The sequence below is a fragment of the Pleurodeles waltl genome, chromosome 8, assembly GCF_031143425.1.
Source record: "Pleurodeles waltl isolate 20211129_DDA chromosome 8, aPleWal1.hap1.20221129, whole genome shotgun sequence".
Classification (NCBI taxonomy): Eukaryota; Metazoa; Chordata; class Amphibia; order Caudata; family Salamandridae; genus Pleurodeles; species Pleurodeles waltl.
Genome location: NC_090447.1, coordinates 879,640,167 through 879,660,041, shown reverse-complemented (window position 1 = coordinate 879,660,041; position 19,875 = coordinate 879,640,167). Strand labels below are relative to the sequence as shown.

The 19,875-nt window shown below is 44.1% G+C and overlaps 1 protein-coding gene across 9 annotated transcripts in view; it reads right to left on the bottom strand.

The window, feature by feature from the left end:
* The window catches only part of DOCK9 (dedicator of cytokinesis 9), a 989,328-nt gene that overhangs the window by 184,472 nt on the left and 784,981 nt on the right, over nucleotides 1-19,875 (bottom strand). For 4 of the 9 annotated variants that reach the window (XM_069205169.1, XM_069205168.1, XM_069205174.1 and 1 more), the window contains exon 38: nucleotides 17,038-17,174. In XM_069205169.1, coding sequence (XP_069061270.1) covers nucleotides 17,038-17,174 — 137 coding nt within the window. Of the gene's footprint in view, nucleotides 1-16,393; nucleotides 16,438-17,037; nucleotides 17,873-19,875 lie in introns of those variants that run through there. The other 5 variants (XM_069205175.1, XM_069205171.1, XM_069205172.1 and 2 more) reach the window with 3 other exon arrangements.

The following is a 19,875-nucleotide window of genomic DNA, read 5'->3' as shown; positions in this document are numbered from 1 at the left end:
CATGCTTAGATGAACTATGCAAATGGATAGAAAAGGTACCTCTAGGTATCACCATGCCAAGAGGAGATCTTAATAAAAAATAGAAATTGGGACCTTTTTTTAGAGGGAAGTTACACATATAAAACCATACAACCCCTTTTGCCATCTTTGTATCCAGAATCAAGGACATCCCTTAATCCATGAACTCTGCCCCAACGTTGCTCTTAGTTAGGAAAGAGTTGAAGACTCGCCTCTTTAAAGAACACTGCGCCAAAATGCATTAAACATCCACAACTCAGCTTCCTCTCCTGTAACTCACTAACTTTATGTTTGTCTTTGCCCATGTCCAGTGCTCAGCTGCGTTTTGGCTAGGTCTGTGCTCTAGAAATATCATATGCATATGTCTATCCTTGTTCAACCATAGCAGTCACCTGGTTTGACTTCTTATCTTGAAGACAATTTAGTTGAGGGCAAAAGATTCAGGGCTCTGTTTTTTTCTTTTTCCACTTCTTATTCTGCGGCCTAATGGTGTTCTGGCTCCATATGTGCAGAGAAGCACTAATGACAGTGATCTTGTCTACAAGGTAAGCAGGGTGCTAGTAGTGATAACTATGTAAATAATGCAGTGGGTTTTGAAGATGGTGCAGACTGGCAAGGGGAGCCGAAGAGTGCCATCTGAATGAGAGTTATGTGAAATATTTCTTCAGACCTTGGATGAGATGTGATGTAATTTGTAGGATGCCCATAAGGGGTGCCAGAGTGGTGTCTGGGAAGCCACAGAGTAAGGCATTACAACCATCCAGATGCAACAATATGTGGGGTTTTCCAGAAGAAACTGTTTTACTTTCTTTAGAAGAGAGAGCAGGTACTAGGTCATCTTAGTTTTTCTGGCAATTTGTTCCTTGAGGGAAAGGTTGTTGATCAGGGGTGTAGGAAAGTACCCTCTTTCTTGGCATGGTAACCCCCATTTTCTGCCTGTTGTCAGTGAGTTTGACTGTGTCCACTGGGATCCTGCTAATCAGGACCCCAGTGATAATGCTCTTTCCCATAAAACTTTGTAACTTGTACCATTTTCAACCCACATTTGGCATATCAGTGCCCCCATGTAAGTCCCTAGTATATGGTACACAGGTACCCAGGGCATTGGGGTACCAGGAGATTCCCATGGGCCGCGGCATGTTTTATGCCACCAATGGGGAGCCCATGCAACGTGTTCTGCAGGCCTGCCATTGCGGCCTGCATGAAAGGGTGCATGCATCCTTTTTCACTACAGGTCACTGCTCCAGGTCACCCCTATGGCAGGCCCTCTCTGCCCATAGGGCAGGGTGCAGGTACCTGTGTGTGAGGGCACCCCTGCACTAGCAGAGGTGTTCCCACAAACTCCAGCTCCATTTTCCTGGACTTTGTGAGTGCAGGGATGCCATTTTATGCATGTACTGGAAAAGGTCACTACCTATGTCCAACTACATAATGGGCATGTTTGGTATCAAACATGTTGGAATCATACCCCAATACTGTTGCAAGTATGATTCCATGTACTCTGGGGGCTCCTTGGAGGACCTCCAGCATTGCTACCACCAGTCTTCTAGGATTTTCCAGGCAGCCAAAGCTGCTGCCTCCGCTCAGACAGGTTTCTGCCCTACTGCTGCTTGATCTGATCAAGCTCAGGAAGGCAGAACAAAGGATTTCCTTTGGGAGAGGGAGGTAACACCCTCTCCCTTTGGAAATAGGTGTGACTGGCCTGGGAGGTGAAGCCTCCCCATGCCACTGGTATGCTTTGAAGGGCACATTTGGTGCCCTCCATGCATAAACCAGTCCAAACTGGTTCAGGGACCCCCAGGACCTGTTCTGGCATGAAACTGGACAATGGAAAGACAAGTGACCACTCCCCTGCCTATCACCACCCCAGGGGTGATGTCCAAAGCTCCTCCAGAGGGTCCCTGGGTTCTGCCATCTTGAATCCAAGGTTGGCAGGGAACTCTTGGAGAATCTGAATGGCCAGGCTAAGCAGGTGCTGTCAAAGCCCCCTCCTGACAGGTGGTCACCTGGCTAGGTGACCAAGCCCCCTTTCAGGCCTTTTTATTAGGGTCTTCCTCTGGGGTGGGTCCTCAGATTCGGCTTGTACGATTCCAGCAGGATTCCTCTGCAACCTCTGCTTCTACTTCTGGCTTCCAGAACTGTGACAGGAGCCTCCAGGACCCGACAATCTGCCTACAAGAAGAAGAACTCTTCTGCAACATGATTTCCCCTGTTCCTGCCAGCTTCTGCAACATTTCCACCGGCTGTGCATCCACTGAGGGCGGCGTGTCTTCAGCCTGAAGGAAGAAGGAATCTCCCCTGGAGTGAAGGAGTCACTGCCCTGCATCTGCAATGACAACCGGCTGCGTGGATCTCCCCTCATCCTGAGCTGCATGGATCCTGCATCGTGGGTGGTAGTCTGGAGTAGTCCTCTTGGTCCTCTCGATCAGCTATCCAACTTTGGTGAAGGTAAGCCCTTGCCTTCCAATGCAGGACAGTAGCCCCTTGCAGCGCATCTCTTGCAGCTGCCAAGGCTTGCTTGCATCTCCTCCAGGGCAACTTCAGCCTAAGTGCAGCTGCAGGCCTCAGCACTCCTTCCTGTGACACACAGCCCTCTGCGTGGTTCTCATGCGGCCTGGGACACTTCTTCTGTGTGCTGCATGGGCTCCATTTGCAACCTCTGTGTCTCTGTTATGTGGAACTCCTGTAGGTGCTGCCTCTGCTCCTGTGTGCTCTCTGTGTCGGTGAGGGTCCCCTCCAACTCCCCTCCTGAGTCCTCCTGGACCTTGCTGGTCCCTGGCAGCTCCACTTTACGCCAACCGCGACATTTGCCTTTGCCAAGGCTTGTTGGTGGAATCCCTGCACCAACACCAAACTGCAATTCTTCTTGCAGCATGGGATGTCGTCTGCATCCCTCAGGAACTCTTCTCCGGCTTCAGAGCTGCAGTGCTGACCTTCTTCTCAGAACCGTTTGCCAACCCCTACAACCACAGCTAGGTGGGGAGTAGCTCCTACTCCTGCTGGACTCCACTGTGACTCTTGGACTTGGCCCCCTCTCTCCACAGGGCTTCCTCTCCAGGAATCCACCGCTGGTTTCTTGCAGTCTTGTCTGGGTTTCTTCTGTTCTTCTTTTCCTTCCTTTTGGGGAAATTCCAGTGATTTACTCCTGCTTTTCTGGTCGCAGGAGGGTATTGTGTTACTTACCTCTGTAGTTTTCTAGTACTACCACCTCCCCTCTACACATTCCACTAACCTAGGTGGGGGTCCTGTGTTTGCATTCAAATTTTTTAGTATATGGTTTGGGCTCCCCCTAGGGTCACCATTGTTTAACTTCATTTGCACTGTTTCCTAACCTTTTCTATGCCTATTACTGTTTACTAGTGTATATAATTAGTGTATTACTTACCTCCTATTGGAGGGTTGCTCTTCTAGTGTTTTGTAGTGTTGTGTGACCAAAAGTAAAGTACCTTTATTTTTGGACAACTGAGTGTTTTATTTTCATATCTGTAAGTGCTGTGTCATTACAGTTGTTTTGCATGAACTTTGTATGTCTCCTAGATGAGCTTTGGCTGCTCATTCATAGCTACCTCTAGAGAGCATGGCTTCTAGACACCGCCTAAACTTCACTAAAAGGGGATACCTGGACCTGGTATAAGGTGTAAGTACCTTGGGTACCCACCAAACAACAGGCCAGCTTTCTACATGAGGGGACTCTATGTGACTTGGCATTTGGTGAAAGTTGGGGTTCAAAGTTGCCGACGTCTGTATCTTATTTATTGTTCTTGTCAAAAAACATGAATTCTGTCTTGGTTGGGTTGAGCTTGAGGTATGTGCTAGACAACCAGATACAGATTATGTGCAAACTGTGTTTGAGGTGTTGGATATCTGAAACAGAGGAGACTTTCAAGTGGAATTGAATGTCATAAGAATGGCATGAATCTTAATGCTGTTACCATGAGCAGTGCAAAAAGAACAGATGATGGACGGAATGCAGAGCAAATCAAACATTCACCCCCTGTCACAGATCTGAGTTTAATCCATCAATTTTTTTTACCTGCCATGCCGTTCCAGTTTGGACCCAGCCATATGCAAATCCGTCTTGACCCTGTTCCCCATGGGAACAGTCCAGCCCGAACTGCCAGGCCAGGTCTTCCCTGGACCAGAAATAAGCACCATGGGACTGGTTTCAGGGTATCACCCTTCATCAGCCAGGCTAGATAGAATCTGGTGGCATAGCAAGCACGGGACCCATGTCTGGGCATACCCTTCCCATTTAGGGTGACAAATGTAAAAACAACAGATGATGGATGGAATGCAGAGCAAATCAAACATTCACCCCCAGTCACAGATCTGGGAATAATCCATCAGTTATTTTACCTGCCATGCCATTCCAGTTTGGACCCAGCCATATGCAAATCAGTCTTGACCCTGTTCCCCATGGGAACAGTCCAGCCCGAACTGCCAGGCCAGGTCTTCCCTGGACCAGAAATAAACATCCTGGGACCGGTTTCGGGGTATCTCCCTTCATCAGTTAGGCTAGCTTGAATCTGGTGGCATAGCAAGCATGGGAACCATGTCTGGGCATACCCTTCCCACTTAGGGTGACAAATGCAAAAACAACAGATGATGGACGGAATGCAGAGTAAATCAAACATTCACCCCCAGTCACAGATCTCACGAAAGACAGCTAACAACTTCACTCTCAGAGTGGCAGAATAAGCTTGATAGAACTCTGCAGGAAAGCCATCCCTATCCAGGGCTCTGGATCTGCTGAGGGCCTGGATAACTACTCACAGCTCCTCCACATCTATCTCACTCTCCAGTTCCTGCGCAAGCCCAGGGGTTAGACTGGGAAACCCCACTCCATTCAGATAACCCTCAATCCGCTTAGGCGGACCTATTACCCCAGCACTGTATACGCCACGAAGATGCTCCACAAATACCTCCAGAACATCCTGACGATTAGTTACAAGGTCCCCATCAGGAGTACAGACCTGCAGAATAGGGGGAGTTCCTGCTCCCATCTTAGTATCCATGTCAGGAGTTTCCCTGATTTGTCCCCCTCCCTATGGAGTCGCTGATGATATACCCTAAGCGTGCACCTGTCCAGTGAATCCTATGCCAACTGCACTTCCTGCTGTACCTGTAGCAGCTCCTGCCACAGCTCCTGCGACGTCTCCCCAGAGCACTGCACAACAGCTAGTTGGTGTTCCTGCGCCCCCATGGTTGCTTCCAGCTGGCACCGCACTCCAATTGTCGCACCCATGCAGGTCCCATGCATGACAGCCTCAAGTGCCTCCCTGCCTAATGCTTTGGTGGTAGCAGAGTTCCAATTAGTCTCCAGATAGACCGCTAGCACACCCGCAAGAGCCTCGCAGCATGCCGGATCAGTTAAGAGATCCGGGGGCATGCGCCAGCTGCGTACACGCAGCATATGCGGACCCCTCTGTAACGCCAGTAACACCGGCACATGATCAGATAGGAACCAACCCAAATGTGTCACCTCTACCAAGGACCGCAGATAAATGCCATTCACTAATATATGATCCAAACGACTATAAGTATTTTGTGTCAGTGAATGACATGTAAATTCATGACCGTTTGGGTGCAGATCCGCCAGCTATCCCTGAACCCCAAATCACGCAGAACTGCTATAAGCAAGGCCGACATCAGTGGTTTAGTAACCAGTCGGGGTGGGTGCCAATCCATCTGGCCATCCAGAATACAACTGTAGTCCCCAGCCCATATAATCGGCGTCCCTATACAGCCCTCCAATAACTCTTGTATATGCATGAAGAATAATTTATCATCCATATTGGGTGCATAAGTGTTAAGCAGTATAACTTCTCTATTGTCTAATATCACCTGGACCAGTAACATATCTGTTACATAGCTTTCTAAAATAAACTTTGAAGCTGTTTAGAAAGGTACTGGTGTCTGGTGTGGAGATGATAGGGTAAGAGATTAATTCACTCCTAAATTGTTTATGGAGCAGTCTTAAGGATTTGAATGTTTGGTCTACTCTGTTGTGTTGACCTTGGTTTGTTTGTAGAACACAGATAAGGAAAATAGGGATGACAAAGTGGTTGGTCCATTCAGGGGTATAAGTGGTTTGCATTGGAATATTGGCGATGTTGAGAAGATATAGTACAGTGTGTAGCTTGTGGAGTGTGTTGGTTGTGTAACATACTTTACCAGGATACTTGTATCAATGAGGTTGAAGAGGGTGTCCCTTTTTTTATTTTTTTATCTTGTGGCCTCTGGGAGGTTGAAGTCACCCAAAAGGATAGTGTAGGTGTGTTGGATGGAAGAGGCAGTGTGATCTGACAATTTATCAAAGAAGTCCTTATCCTGCCATGGGGTCCTGTGGGTGAGAGGGAAGGCAATGGTCTGAATTACAGAGAATGGGAAATGACAAGTCAGTAGCACCAAAGAGATAAGTGTCAATTGTTTGCCTAGGATGGAGGACCAGGAGGACCTATGAAGGACAGCAAGTCCTCCTCCCATATGTGCACAGTCCACACAATAAATGCTGCAGCCAGCGGAAAGAAGGACGTCTAAGCTGTGCGAAGATGTGGGAGTGAACCATGTTTTTGTGATAAAAAGGGTGTCAAATGAGCCAATTCAATTAAATGTGTGGAGCTCAGGTCCTTGTGTTGTGCAAATGATATGCAGGGATAGGCAGTACAGAGTAATGGGGAATGCACCTTGTATGTTTCACTGAAAAGCTGGTTCTGCCCCACATCCCCTATCTGGCCTAAACAACAATGACCTTTCCTTGGTCCAGTCTGTGGTTTGGATGCCCTGAAGAGTTTGAGTGAAGTAGGGTGAAGACAGGAAGTTATGCCATTTCCTGTGCAGCTGGATGATGGGAAATCCAGTGGTCACCTCCTTTGCAGATGAATGATAGGAAATGAAGTCTTCTTGCATGGCCTCTTTTAAAGCCAGTTTTGGCAGCAAACCAATGATGCCACTTCCTATGCAGATGGATAATGGGATGTCATCAAGAAAGTCAAAGAACAAGTTAGTTATCTTTGATTACACACCTTCTGATGAATAATCTATTTAACTGCATATTACTCACCTTTTGAGTACTTTAGGTGCCAGACTGGATCTGAAGAACTTCTTCAAGCAATTCCCTAGCATGCCGGTAGATGGTGTTGTGCTGCTCTGTTTCAAATCTGTTCTGCCACAGAATTAACACCAGAGCCACACATAATGACATTCCTGGGTTAGTTTCTTTAGAAAACTCTGTCCTTGTCACCAAAAGCAGAGCCACTGGTTGATCAAGTGTTAGTGTGCAGATCTCTAAAGTGGGACCTTTTTAAGATAGAGACAAAAGCCCATTCCACAGAATGGGGAAGTGCGGTGGTTGGTGAGGAATATGCCGTTAGATAGATATCCACCAGAAAAAGCGTTACTGAGCCTGGATGTTGCCTGACAGATCCCCAAACTTTTAAGGGAGTGGGGGAGGGGTATTGTTGTATGTATTGGTGAAAAGTTGGGGAAGCAAGCTCCTATCACCTTTTGAAGGCACATAAAGAAGGGAACTGACACAGGTGTGGCAGTTATAGGAGGTTCCAGCATCACATCCGGGGCGGGGTGAAGTTAACACAGAGCTGCACCACATCAACAACCAGAGCACAAAGCAATTACAGGAAAAAAAGGTCTCTTGATCCAGTTTGGAGGCCTGAGGTATTCACAAGGTGAGGAATCTGAGGTTAAGAGTATCCATCAGAACCTAAGCCTTTTCAGCCCATAAAGCCAATCTTCTTTGACTATGAGGAGGTGCGGGATGGAAGGTATTTGGGTTCTGCAATTCAACAAGCAGGCTTTACAGTGACAGGGGAAAGGACAAGACAAAGTTAAGAAATTCACTCCGAAGCTGGACCAGATAGGTAAGGGATGTCACGTTTTGGTGAAGTGTCCACTTCACTCGCATTTTGTACACTTAGATATATGTCACAATTGTTGTTATAATGGGGAAGGAGATGATCAGATTTCAAGTCAACATTCTCAATTAGGCCAATTCTTTTTCAGTCATTGCATTGGCTTCAGAATGAAAAATCCCCTACATCTGAGACTTGGGAGTGCTCTATCAAGGAAACTTTGTTAAAATTCATGTTAATTTGTTCCCTCACCATAGAGAATTTTGTGTGATGTTGACAGTTTGAGCGTGGCACTGTAGTTAACTTTGTAGTCCCTGTTGGCACTGAGAGGGGCTTTGTGGAGGCTTGCTCTCTATGTAGTGTGCAAAACCGTGCACACTGTGCGGCAACCACAAGTTGGTTTAGAGAGGTAAAAACTAGACTACCTAATGCTCTAATTTTTATGTCAGCTTGGTCGAGCAGTTAGGTGAATCGTGGAGAACTGCAAAGCATTTGCTGTACTCACTGTATCAATAAATATGGACACCCTCAAATGAATAAATCAAGATCAATTTACAAAAATACTTCTGATTTTTATAAAGTTTTTAAGATTAAGATCATCAAAATCAGGTGAGTACTTTTTAGTTTATGATTTTTCACAGTTTAGAAAATGTCTTACTTTTGTACGTAATTACCCACCATAGGAATCACTGAGAGAAAACTTTTAAAAATATATATAAGATCAGGCAATGCCTTTACCAATGTCTCCTTTCACTTTTAGGACGTGGTCATCATGAAGTCTTATAGACCAGCCACAGAGGTTTGGGCGGTTCCTGGTTTTGGTGGGAACAGCTATTGAAACGTCCTTGGAGGTGGTGCAGGACCACTGCAGGGGACCACTTGGAAAATCAATGCACAGACAAACTACAAAATGAGTCAGTTGGTTCCCTTGGAGTGTAGCGGTCACAAGGGGTGGGGGACCCTTAGAGCACAGCTGCTTCTCCGGTGCAGGGCTCAGGGAGGTCGGGTGCAGAGCAGATAGGTGAGCCAAAAGCTGTGCGCAAAGGTGCCCTTAGAAGCAGGAGGAAGGTTACTTTGAGGATGGAGTGCAGATCAGCAGGGCCACTATAGGGGGTGTTTGTTACGGATCTTGAAGTCCCTCAACTGGGGCTTAATCCTGGTCCTTTTGGAGTCTGGAGTGGACTTTTCCCCTGGGTGTCCAACGCTGGGGGTCCAGTACCCCAGGCTATTGCATGGCTCAGCCACTGGAGGTTGTAGTGCCAAAGAACTTGTGACACTTGCATGTTTTGTCCTCCAGGCCTGTCAGGTTAAGTTTGGTCTGGCTGCTGTGTCCAGTTCCTTGGTCAGTGGCCAGTTAGTTAACTGCACTTCACTGGTCTTTGCTTCTTTGTTGCAGGGTGTGATGCCTTCACTCTGGAGGGAGATCTAAGGTGATTTTCAGAACAGTGGGGTTTTTCAGAGTCTGCCTGATATCCGTGCAACCCCTTAGTGATGATTGTCGAGTTCTGGATGCAGTAGGCAGGGGTTGGCGCCTATTATTTGTGCAGCAGGAATGCATTTCTTGAGCTTTGGGCCTTCTTCGCTGCAGGCCTTCTTGTGTCCTTTGAATCTGATTTGCAGAACTAAGGGTGCCCACTAAATACTGCATTTAGTGGGTGTTTAGGGGAGTACCCAGTAGTGACCAATGGGTCATCTACCCTAGGGAGGCCACACCCAAAATGTGACCATTTTCTGTGGGTAGAGGTCACTTCCCTATTCCTGATGGGCTATTTTCCTACAATACAAGATGGGGGAAAATGAAATGGGAGGTCACCTCACATTCAACACCTTAGGGGTGGTGCAAGTAGGGGGTGGCCACCCTCTGAGCAATTTCCTGCAGCTACAACCACCAAAAGTGGGTGTTTGCAATAGGGGTGGCCATTTGCTGCTAGCAGCAGGGCTGGAGGTCGAGTTTCAAGGGCAGTAAACCCTCTGAAGCTCACAGGCAGGGCTGTGCACATTCCTGGGGGAAGAGGTGTAACACATTTGCCCAGGAAGGGCTTTGTTCTCTGGACCCAGAGAGCACAGGCTCACCCCTGGGGTCCAGAATCTTCTCTAGTGGTGGCAGGCTGGTTGTGACCGGCCAGCAACCATGCCAGGGAAGTTACATTTTTCCAGGGGCACCTCTAAGGTGGCCCTTGGGAATATTTGGCAATAAATCCAATACTGGTACCAGTTTGGATTCACCATTCTGAGTTGTTTGATACCAAACAACTCAGGGTGCACAGTGGCCATCATGTAGCTGTGAAACGCGTACTGACAAGTGTCCAGCACATGCAATTAAACTGGCTGCTCTGTTCACTTACTATGCCCCCGGTTTGACAGGGACAAATAAGGGCATATTGCTCATGCATCTATGCCCACACATGCAGTATAGTGCACCCTGCCTTAGGGCTAGAAGGCTTGCCAGAGGGGTGACATGCCTATATTGTATGCAGTATGTAGTGGACAGGGCACACAGGCACTGCTATATCAGTTTTGCATTTTGGGATTGAACCAGGACACTCAGCCTGCAATGGATGCATGGTCCCTGAAGTTGGCACAATCTGCGCTGCTGCCCTCAGGGGCCTACCCTTAGTACCTCAAGCCCTGGGTACCAAAGTATCATTTACAAGGGTCTTATAATGGCAGCTAAAGGTGTTGTCGATGGCATGAATACTTTAGCAAGTTTAGGGGAAGAACAATGGCACTGGGGACCTGGTTGGCAGGATCCCAATTCACTTAAGTCCAAGTTGCATCCAGAAACCAGACAAACTTGTGTGTGGGGGGTGTTTACTGCAACAAGGGGCCAGTTCCCCAAAGGCTTCTATAACAAACCAGGGATGTGCCTTGGTAGGCTTAAATTTCTTAAACACAGGGGCTGGAGCTTGCGGAGACTCAGAGACAGAAAGCCCGCATGAGCATACTACCTCCCCCCCCCACCACTTAGTGGGACAGCCTACAGCATTCAGGAGTCCTCTGGAACAGATCTAGCAAATCATGCTGTAAGGGGTCAACCTGCACGGGGTCAGCCCATGGGCCAGAAAGTCTGGTCTCATCTGATGGTGTGTTCGTGTCCGATGATGAAGGAGAGTTCAGCTTTGGAAAACTGTGTTAAGATTGTAAAATATCCCAGAAGCATGGCTATTTCCTTGAGAAAAAAGAATACTTCTCCTTCATATGGCACTGTTTTGATTATTGTTTTTTTATTAGAAGATATTTTATGAGACTGCTCCCTTACAGGTATCTTACCTCGGGATTAAAGGGTTGTTTAGGCTTATCTCTGTAGGCCTTAGCCATGAAAAACTTGGGCTCTTCCTTCCTGGTTACCTTCGGGTACATGGAGGCACAAGAATGGCAGACTACGGAGTGTTGCCCCATCAGCGGCACCACAGGCAGATGTCATGTGGATATGAAACGGACATCATCTTGCTGTATCTGCAACAAGGGTTGAAACCTGAAAGATTTGGAGGAGACACTGCTCTCCTTTCTGTCTTAATACTGTGGAATTTCATCAGACACCGATGACAGCGCACAAGGGTATTGTTTAAAGACAAATCTCCGTATACAGTCTGACGTTTGATGGAAATTCTAAGGTAAGGAATCTGCAACTAGAAGTCTCTATCAGATACCAAGTTTAAACTGGTGGTGCTGGAGAGCTGTTGCTTTCCACACTAATCTGAGGCCTGAAAGGGATCAATCATGAGTAATGTGTGGGAAGGTGCATCCTATCAGAATAGTAGAACTGCTGGATTGTAACGCCAATGGGTCTGGCATGCTCTAGCTTGTAGGGAACACCTCTGGTTGAGAAACACATTTAGAAATAACATTAAAAATAACTAGCATCACCTGGAAGCACGAAAAACGGTATGTTAAACATTTTCTCAATACTGAAGAGACAAGGGACATTGTAATAAAACCTCATTGAGTTGGTGCTCAATTAAAAGTCTATAGGACACTAGTATGCACCCTGACCATTACTGCAGTAAAAATGCATATCAACGGCTTGATTTGTTTTCTAGGGCAGGAAGGTTTCTTGGGTGGAGAAGGATATTCCATTATTGATGGGCCCTGCACAAATGGAAGTCAATGTAATCTGCTATGTTTTGTGAGAGGGCGTGAACACTGCACAGTCGCATTTCTGTAGAGATCCAGCATATTTGTGTGGTATTTGTGTGGTTTTAAGGTTGAATCAAATGATATTCTCCTGGACGTTTTAAGGCTTTGGTGTGAACACAGGTATGAAATATTACTTGAAGCAGCAGACCCCAGAACAAGATGTTTCAATAAAAGAAAATATATTTCTAATCCTGTAAAGCCCTCCTTGACAACCATATTTGCAGACCTGTGGAGTGCTCTGTCTGTACTGCATAAAAACTATATAGTGTGGCAGGATGGGCATCTGTATTTTACCAACACAGATACAACATGAAGTGTTTACAAAAAGTGAACGTCAAGTGGCTATTTAGCACTAGCTATGGGCTCCTTAATGCTGCTAAGCAGCCAGCTAGTGTTGTCTCCGGGTCCCAACAGCATATACATACACAATGTGCAAAGGAGGAAACCCCCCATGTATTATACTACAAAACAAACATGACACACTGATAGAAACCTTTGTGTCTAGGTTAGGACCATGTGTCACACACAAACTAGATAAAACTGTAGCACCCCTGCATTGGAAGATGAATTTTCTATAGACATTTCCTGGATTAAATTAAATTGTGGCTGGACTTCCAACAAAATAGTTGATTCACTTCATTCCTGCAAAAAAAAACATATTTTGATGACGCCTACCAGAACTAGTGGAGACCTGCATTAGGTGAAGTAGTAGTGAATGCATAGCATTTGGTTTAAAGATAAGTAACAATGTTGCTGGCTAGTACAGAACAGAGAATTGCAAGACATGTCGCATGAATATATGCTCTGAAGGATATACTGCACCGAGAGCAGATCCATACAAGACTACAAGCAGTCTTGATTCTTATCTGATTATTATAGAAGTCAGTGTCAATATGGTTGTCAGGCAATACAGGTTCTTATTAGACTTTTAAAGAGGAGAAAAATAGAGTGAATGTGAATAGGCCTGAAATGAAAGCCATCACTTTCAGTAAATCATTGTTTTGCGTGAGAGATCCATTGCTAATATTGTAAGATCAATAATATGGTAAACAGAAGTGAAAGCAACTATGAAAACTTCGAGAGTAGCCATTGACTCAAAAAAAACTCTTGGGAGAATTATTGCCAAACACCCAAAATAACCCGAAACGTTGGGGCAGTTTTCGGAACTAATTCAAAGTATTTTAGTACCAACTATTTAAAAAAGCCAAGAGCATTCTAGTGGAAACTAACAGGGGTTCCTCAATTCTTAAATGTTTAAAAATTAGAATCTTGGTTAGGGTAGTCAATGACTGGGTAAAGCACCTCGACCTCGAACTGCACACACAGATCTTGTTGCAATGATAGCTGACATTCCTCAAAGCCTTGGAACAAGAACAACAGTTCTGAATAAGAAATTCTCCTTAAACAATAATGAGTGATGTCAAATACTCAGCTGTGTTGCGTTGTGCTGCACTTGCCTACCAAAATACCAAAAAAAGAGGGAAGGTGCCCTAAAAAGCCTTTACATGGCTCGGATGGCTATCAGATACAGTCATCACAAAAAGGTCAGACCTTGGGACCAAGCAAGTACCTAAACATAAATCCATAAACATGTAAAAGTGTGTAAAATAACTGAGCATTTCATCAAAGAAATATCAATAAAATACACAAAAGCATCACATATTCTCCAGAGAGCCTGTTCGGTCCTGGGAAATATTTTGCCTAAATGACCACTGAATGCCCATGGTACCAGACAGCTCAGTCCCTGCAAGGTAACTCATGCGGGCTACTTTTGTACAATATCTTTTAGCTTGTTAGCAGAAGATGCCACTTCCACCGTTCTAGAGGTTAATATCCTTCCAAAGTATGGTTTTGTGATTTCACCCTTTCTTCCGTCCATTAAAGTACTGAGGTGGAAGCGAAAGTAGTGAACATGCCACAGAAAACAGAGGTTAACAGGTGATCTATGCATCATCATACACAAGTAAACGATAGGAACTCCAGTCATTGCTAGAAAACACTGACTTGCTCGAAGAGGGAGGACACCACTGAGAAGACAGAATCAGAATAATAGGTGGATTCACCATGCTCAGGGCCAAAGCAACAGAACTGATGTTAGGGATGCAGAGCAAGGTAATCAATAGTGATTACACTGGGAATGGTTATGGTTTGCTATACCTCAAGATTTACCCGCAACAGTTTTAGCTACCCATCTTGTACAGCCTTACTATCTAAAATAAACAGTCAGAAACCCTTTAAATAGCCCAGATACCCTGTTTTCAAGGAAAACGTATAGTTATGTGGAAATAGAGAACATTTTAGATATGTAGTCCACGCACCTCTCCTCACTGGAACTGTCCCTAGTTCCTGCTAGAGGACACACAGAATGGAATTTCAGAATATGAGATACTTGAACCTTCTCTCAGCACTGTGAAGGAAAGATGTAACCCCTCTAGAGGAGGGGTGGTTATGAGTGTATATGTATATTCAGAAAAATCAATTTGAGAAAAACAGTTGAGGGTTATGCACACACCAGTGAAGGGTGCCATGGAGACCAACTCAAGCCATAAGAGACTATCTTCAAGATTGAGGTATGACACCTGCTCATTCCAGAGCAGCCCAGCTTGAGTGAATAGAAGGTGCCACAGAGCACCACTGAGCTATGACTGTAAGAGATAAATGCAGGTATGACCATTAAAGTATGCCTAAGAAGCTCATGGTTATCGGTGTATAAGAAGGGCAGAATAGCACTAATAAGCATTTTGAGCAGAGGGACCAGAAAACACATCTCAAGTCCAGAGAAAAGAATACATTGTGTCAAAGAACTAGCAGAGCATAACTTCCTCACTGTGCCAGAGCATGTAGTCACAGACTGAGCTGCGGAGATTCAGGGGTGTCCTTTTAAGCATTGACACACTGAGATGGGTAGGTGATGTAAAAAACATAAAACTTTGTTCACCAACAAATGAGACAATACAGGGCAGACAGGGGAGATAGTGACAGTCAAGACCCCCCCCCCCCCCCCCCACACCTCAGTCCAACACTTGCAAAACAGGGAATGTGATGAGAGAACATTAATAAGCAAAAACTAAAGAATACACTGTGACCAACAAAATTCAGGACCGTATGTCTGGAAATAAAGAGGTGAACAAAACGTACAAGCCTGGTAACCAGAGAAAAGGGACTAAGAACGGCATTCAAAAAAGCATTGACTCTCCAGAGTAACAAGCATGAAGAACCAGAATTCTAGGTGAGAAATATCTTTTCAGGTGAAATATACTAAGGAGCCTAACTCCTCATACAGATCATAGCTATAAATAAATTTCACCTCCCAGGCCAACACCCTCGGAGAGACAGTAAAGACAAAGTAAACTACTTATACATAACCTTCTCAATTATGCTTAGGGTTATGTTGCTTCTTGTTAGATTAGTCGACCATGCACTTGCAACCATTTTAGCAACCTCAATTTGTTAATTCCAGGCTGCCAAAGATACTGACAAAAAGGACTGTACCCAAGGCCTCACAATTGGTGAAAAAAGAAACTGACAACTGCAGACCAGGACTAGCAGTATCAGCAAACAAGCATTCAAACATTACATTTATTAAGAAGACAACAGCATATCAACAAGTCATGTCTAGATTCTTCTCTCCAGCTTTAGTAGTTCACTTTTTTTTTTTTTTTTTACAGTAGTGTGTAACCAAGTTGGATATGCGCGTAAGTGGTATAAAACGGAACCTAAGCAACACTGTGCTAATTCATGTGGGTATGAATGATGTTGATGGAGATAGTCATAACAGTTTTACCAGCAGAACATTGTTTTAATGTGAAAATAAGTAAATTATCATTTGGAATAATTCATATCCTCGAGTTGTATACTCTAGAGCATCGGTGTATGCATATGCTCATGTACAATGAGATAAATACATGACTGGTAATAGGAAAGTAGGTTTACTTGGTCAAAACAGCACCTGCTCAGATGATGCACAAACATCTACAATGAAACACTGTATTCACATGAGCACAACTGTCAACTCCACATGCAAGCCTTAAATTATGTATTAAGTCTCAAGATAATATATTCTGGAAAATAATGTTTTCTTTTGTTTCACCTTCCTGCTTCCTTTCTTTAGACGTGTTGTCAAATTTCCAAACGTTACCCGACATAACATTGACAAGGAACAATTGTAGTTTAGATTTACAAAGTTTCAAATGTGGTACTTTTAGCAACATTACTTTAAATGATGTCTGTACAATTTCATACTGATGTGAAGTCAACAAATAAAATAAAGCAGAAAAACAATTAAAAGCAAGCCAAGCAGAGAGGGTTTGGGTTCTTTGTATGCCATTTTTGCAATCTTAGAAACAGACATCAACCTGATTAAGTCTTACCATTGTCTACAGATATTCCAAGCACACTTGATATCTTTTTTACACTGAAAACACAGAAAAAGTCACTTCATTATTGGATGCTTGTTCTCATCCACACAAAGTAAATCATGGACTTTTCTCACACAATCTCTCAAGAGAACAAATATATTTTTTTAAAGACTTGTCCTACCACAGTTGTCAGAATGTGGAGGAGTGCCTGCTACATTACATGCTACAATTCCCATTCAACTATTTATTCTTTGGACAAATGAAATGCTGGGGACTTATTAAATTCTGTAGCCAGATGAATAGTAAAAACGTTAATAAGAACTACTTCTTAAAATGTATTGTTCAGAAGATTGCTTTATTTTGAGGTAAAATTGTAAGGTATATTAATATTAGAAACATCCTAGCAATATCTCATGATTTGAGTTTATATTTTTTTCTTCCGTGTAAAAATATGTAACACTGCATCAAGCCTTGCTCCACATTGTGTCATCTGCCAAGCCATTCTGCACCAATGTTTGATTGGGACCTCACTGGGATCGATTTCATTGCCTCAAAGGACTGAAGTCCACACAAGCATGGAATGGGCCCTGCGACCTGTCTGCAGTGTTTGTGGTGCTGGTGAGGACTTTGATTATGAGGGCTGTTGTGTAACTTACTGTGGTTAAAAGTGAATGAGTTATCCAGGCTGCTCAGCTGCTGTAACCGGGCATGCATCATTCCTGTTCTGTTACGGGAAACAGGCAATGTCTGAGACTTTCGATCATGAACTATGGGTCCCAACCCCTCCTGGTTCCTGTAAGATGGGTGAAATGGTACAGAAGCAATAGTTAGACTTTTCGTATGCGGCCGGACAGGGAGAGAGTTAGTAAAGCAGCTGCAGCACAAATGGCACTAAACTCTGAACTACTATGCAGCCCAATCATTCTGTTACAATGACAAATAAAAAAAGAGGCATAATACAATAGCAAATAGGCCCAATTTCTGCTATTGTCGGGAAAAATGAAAATCCCTCTAATTGTAAAGAAAGCAAAAGCTAACGCAAGCCTTTAAATGCCTTTACATTAAAAATGTTGTTTATCTGCATGCACCACTGTTGTGCTGTACATTCAAGGAAATAGTTTAGATGCAAATGGAGAGATGGGCTAAATATAAGATAATCTTATGTGAGATTTCAGGCAACACGCAAAACAAAGGAAAACAAAAGTGCAATGGAAAACTATGCAAGGCACACATGCAATGGAGCAGGAATGTAGTTAGGCAGTCCAACATCTGCAGCCGCTTACCCAGGCAGGATGGGAAGAAGAGCCATACACTTTGTTAAACTTGTCAGCAATTGAGTGAAGAAAACAGAAAAGTGACCTGTGTTAGCAAACAGTACTGGCTAAATCCCTATTGTGTACCACCACCAGAGCAGAGGAAAGGTGAGAACCAGTGCTGGGCATACGCACATCCCTGATCCCTTAGCCAATTGTTCGTTCTTGGTGTTACTCTCTGTAGTACAAGAGAACATGCATTTGCTGTGATCTTGCATGCTGTGGGGGTGTGAAGAAACTTGATGTGGCGCACAGTACATTTAGAGGCTAAGGACGGGTGAGAGGTCTGCAACAGAGCTGCAGCCCCATCATGCATTCTATATGGTTCAACAGTTCATGGGTTTTAACAGTTTGCAAACATTTAATTTTATTAAAACGGACTATCACCTTTCAAATTAAGATTTTTGGCTGTTCACAAAGAAACTATACTTCAATCACGTTGTACGTAGTTGTTTTTCTAAATCAAAACACTTAAGTATACCATACTCCAACCATTTTTTCAATCAATACAAACTAACAGAAATTACTGCATGCAATAATTGAATATATAAACATAAATGAATGAAAATTGAGAAAACTCCATTTAACATGCACTTTAACAAACAACATAACCCTTATCAAACAAGTGAATTTAATTATTTTAATACATTGATTAACAAATCGTGTACACCTATTTCTACTCGAACCACATTCCTGCACTATCTAACTGTGCTACGATTCTAGTGGGTTCATCTGCCACAATTCTTCGTCCATGAGCTTTGCATATGATAGATAAATGTAGACACACAGAGAGGCTGGAGGGTGGGTAATATGGGGAAAAGACAGCGGGAGCACCAGAGCCAGTGTGGGGAGTATTGTTCACTTAGGGAGTACTGTTTACTTACAATTACGTCTATGTGTCCTGAGAATCAGATATTTCCAAGTAATCAGACAGTTTAAGGAAGTGTGGAGAAAGATTACAAAGGTTGAGCAGGAGGATCATCAAATATAGATCTTGCCTAATATGTTCTTCTACATGGTTTTCTCATAGTGGATATCAGTTAGGTATCTTACGTTCAAAGCATATATTTAACCAAAAGCAGAGGTTTCGGTCACTTGACTGTTAAGACGCTGACTGGACTTTATCTGTGGCAGGACCTTGCTGTTGAAGATAGGGGAGTTCCATGCCAGGGGGTTCTGTGAGAAGGTACAGGCACAGACCTGCATTGTAGTGCCTTGTAAAATTATTTCAGTGACTCGCTCCGCGACTGAGCTATCTTACCTTGACTCTTTACATTATTTTTAGTGTTAAATCTATGTACAATATCATCAAAATGCCTTCCACGGTTCAAATATATTTCTAAAAGTTGAGACTGCACCTCCTGTGAAAGCATTGACATGCACAACACTCTGATGGAAGGAGTGGACAGGAAAATATGACAGATCAACGCAAGAAGACAATATAGTAATAGGAACAGATTATTCCTTTATCACCAAGCTAATAAAGCAAGTCTTCCAGATATGTTATACCTCTAAAGTACTTCGAATATACTATGCTATGGATTTGTAGAGCACATGGCTACCTGACGGGCCTCCAAGTGCTGAAAGTCAAGCGCATCACATAGTGGCTGATCCAAAAGCAGGTAATTCAAAGACGTGTGTTTTAAGTAATTTCCTGAATTTGGATTCTTCTTTGATCAGTCTCCTACATGGAGGTGGAGAATTCCAAAGCTTTGGAGCCAAGTAGGCAAAAGAGCGTCCTCAACTTTTTGATCTCTTGATCTAAGGTACAGTAAAAGGTCTTTGATTAGAGGAGCGTAGTAGTCTTGTAGATCTTTAGTGGGTAAGTAATCGCTTTATTAGGAAGGGACCTTTATTGTGTCTCACCCAATATATCACAAAGAGTTTTAAATGTGATTCTTTTGAGGACTGGCAGCCAGTGCAGCCCTGCCTAGGATGCAGAGACCGTCTGAGACTTGGGGATCTTCAGAATAGTGCGAGCTGTATCATTCTGATGACTTGTAAGCGCTGGTTTACATACAAAGGACTTCCCAGGTGAACTGAGTTACCATAATCAAGATGGAAAAGCACTAGGTCTTGGACTACTGTTTTTTTTCCGAGAGGCCTGAGGCAGCCAACTCAGGACCTTCCAAAAGTGTCTTAAGAAGGCCAAAGGAGGCAGCTGCTAGTTTCTTGATCTGG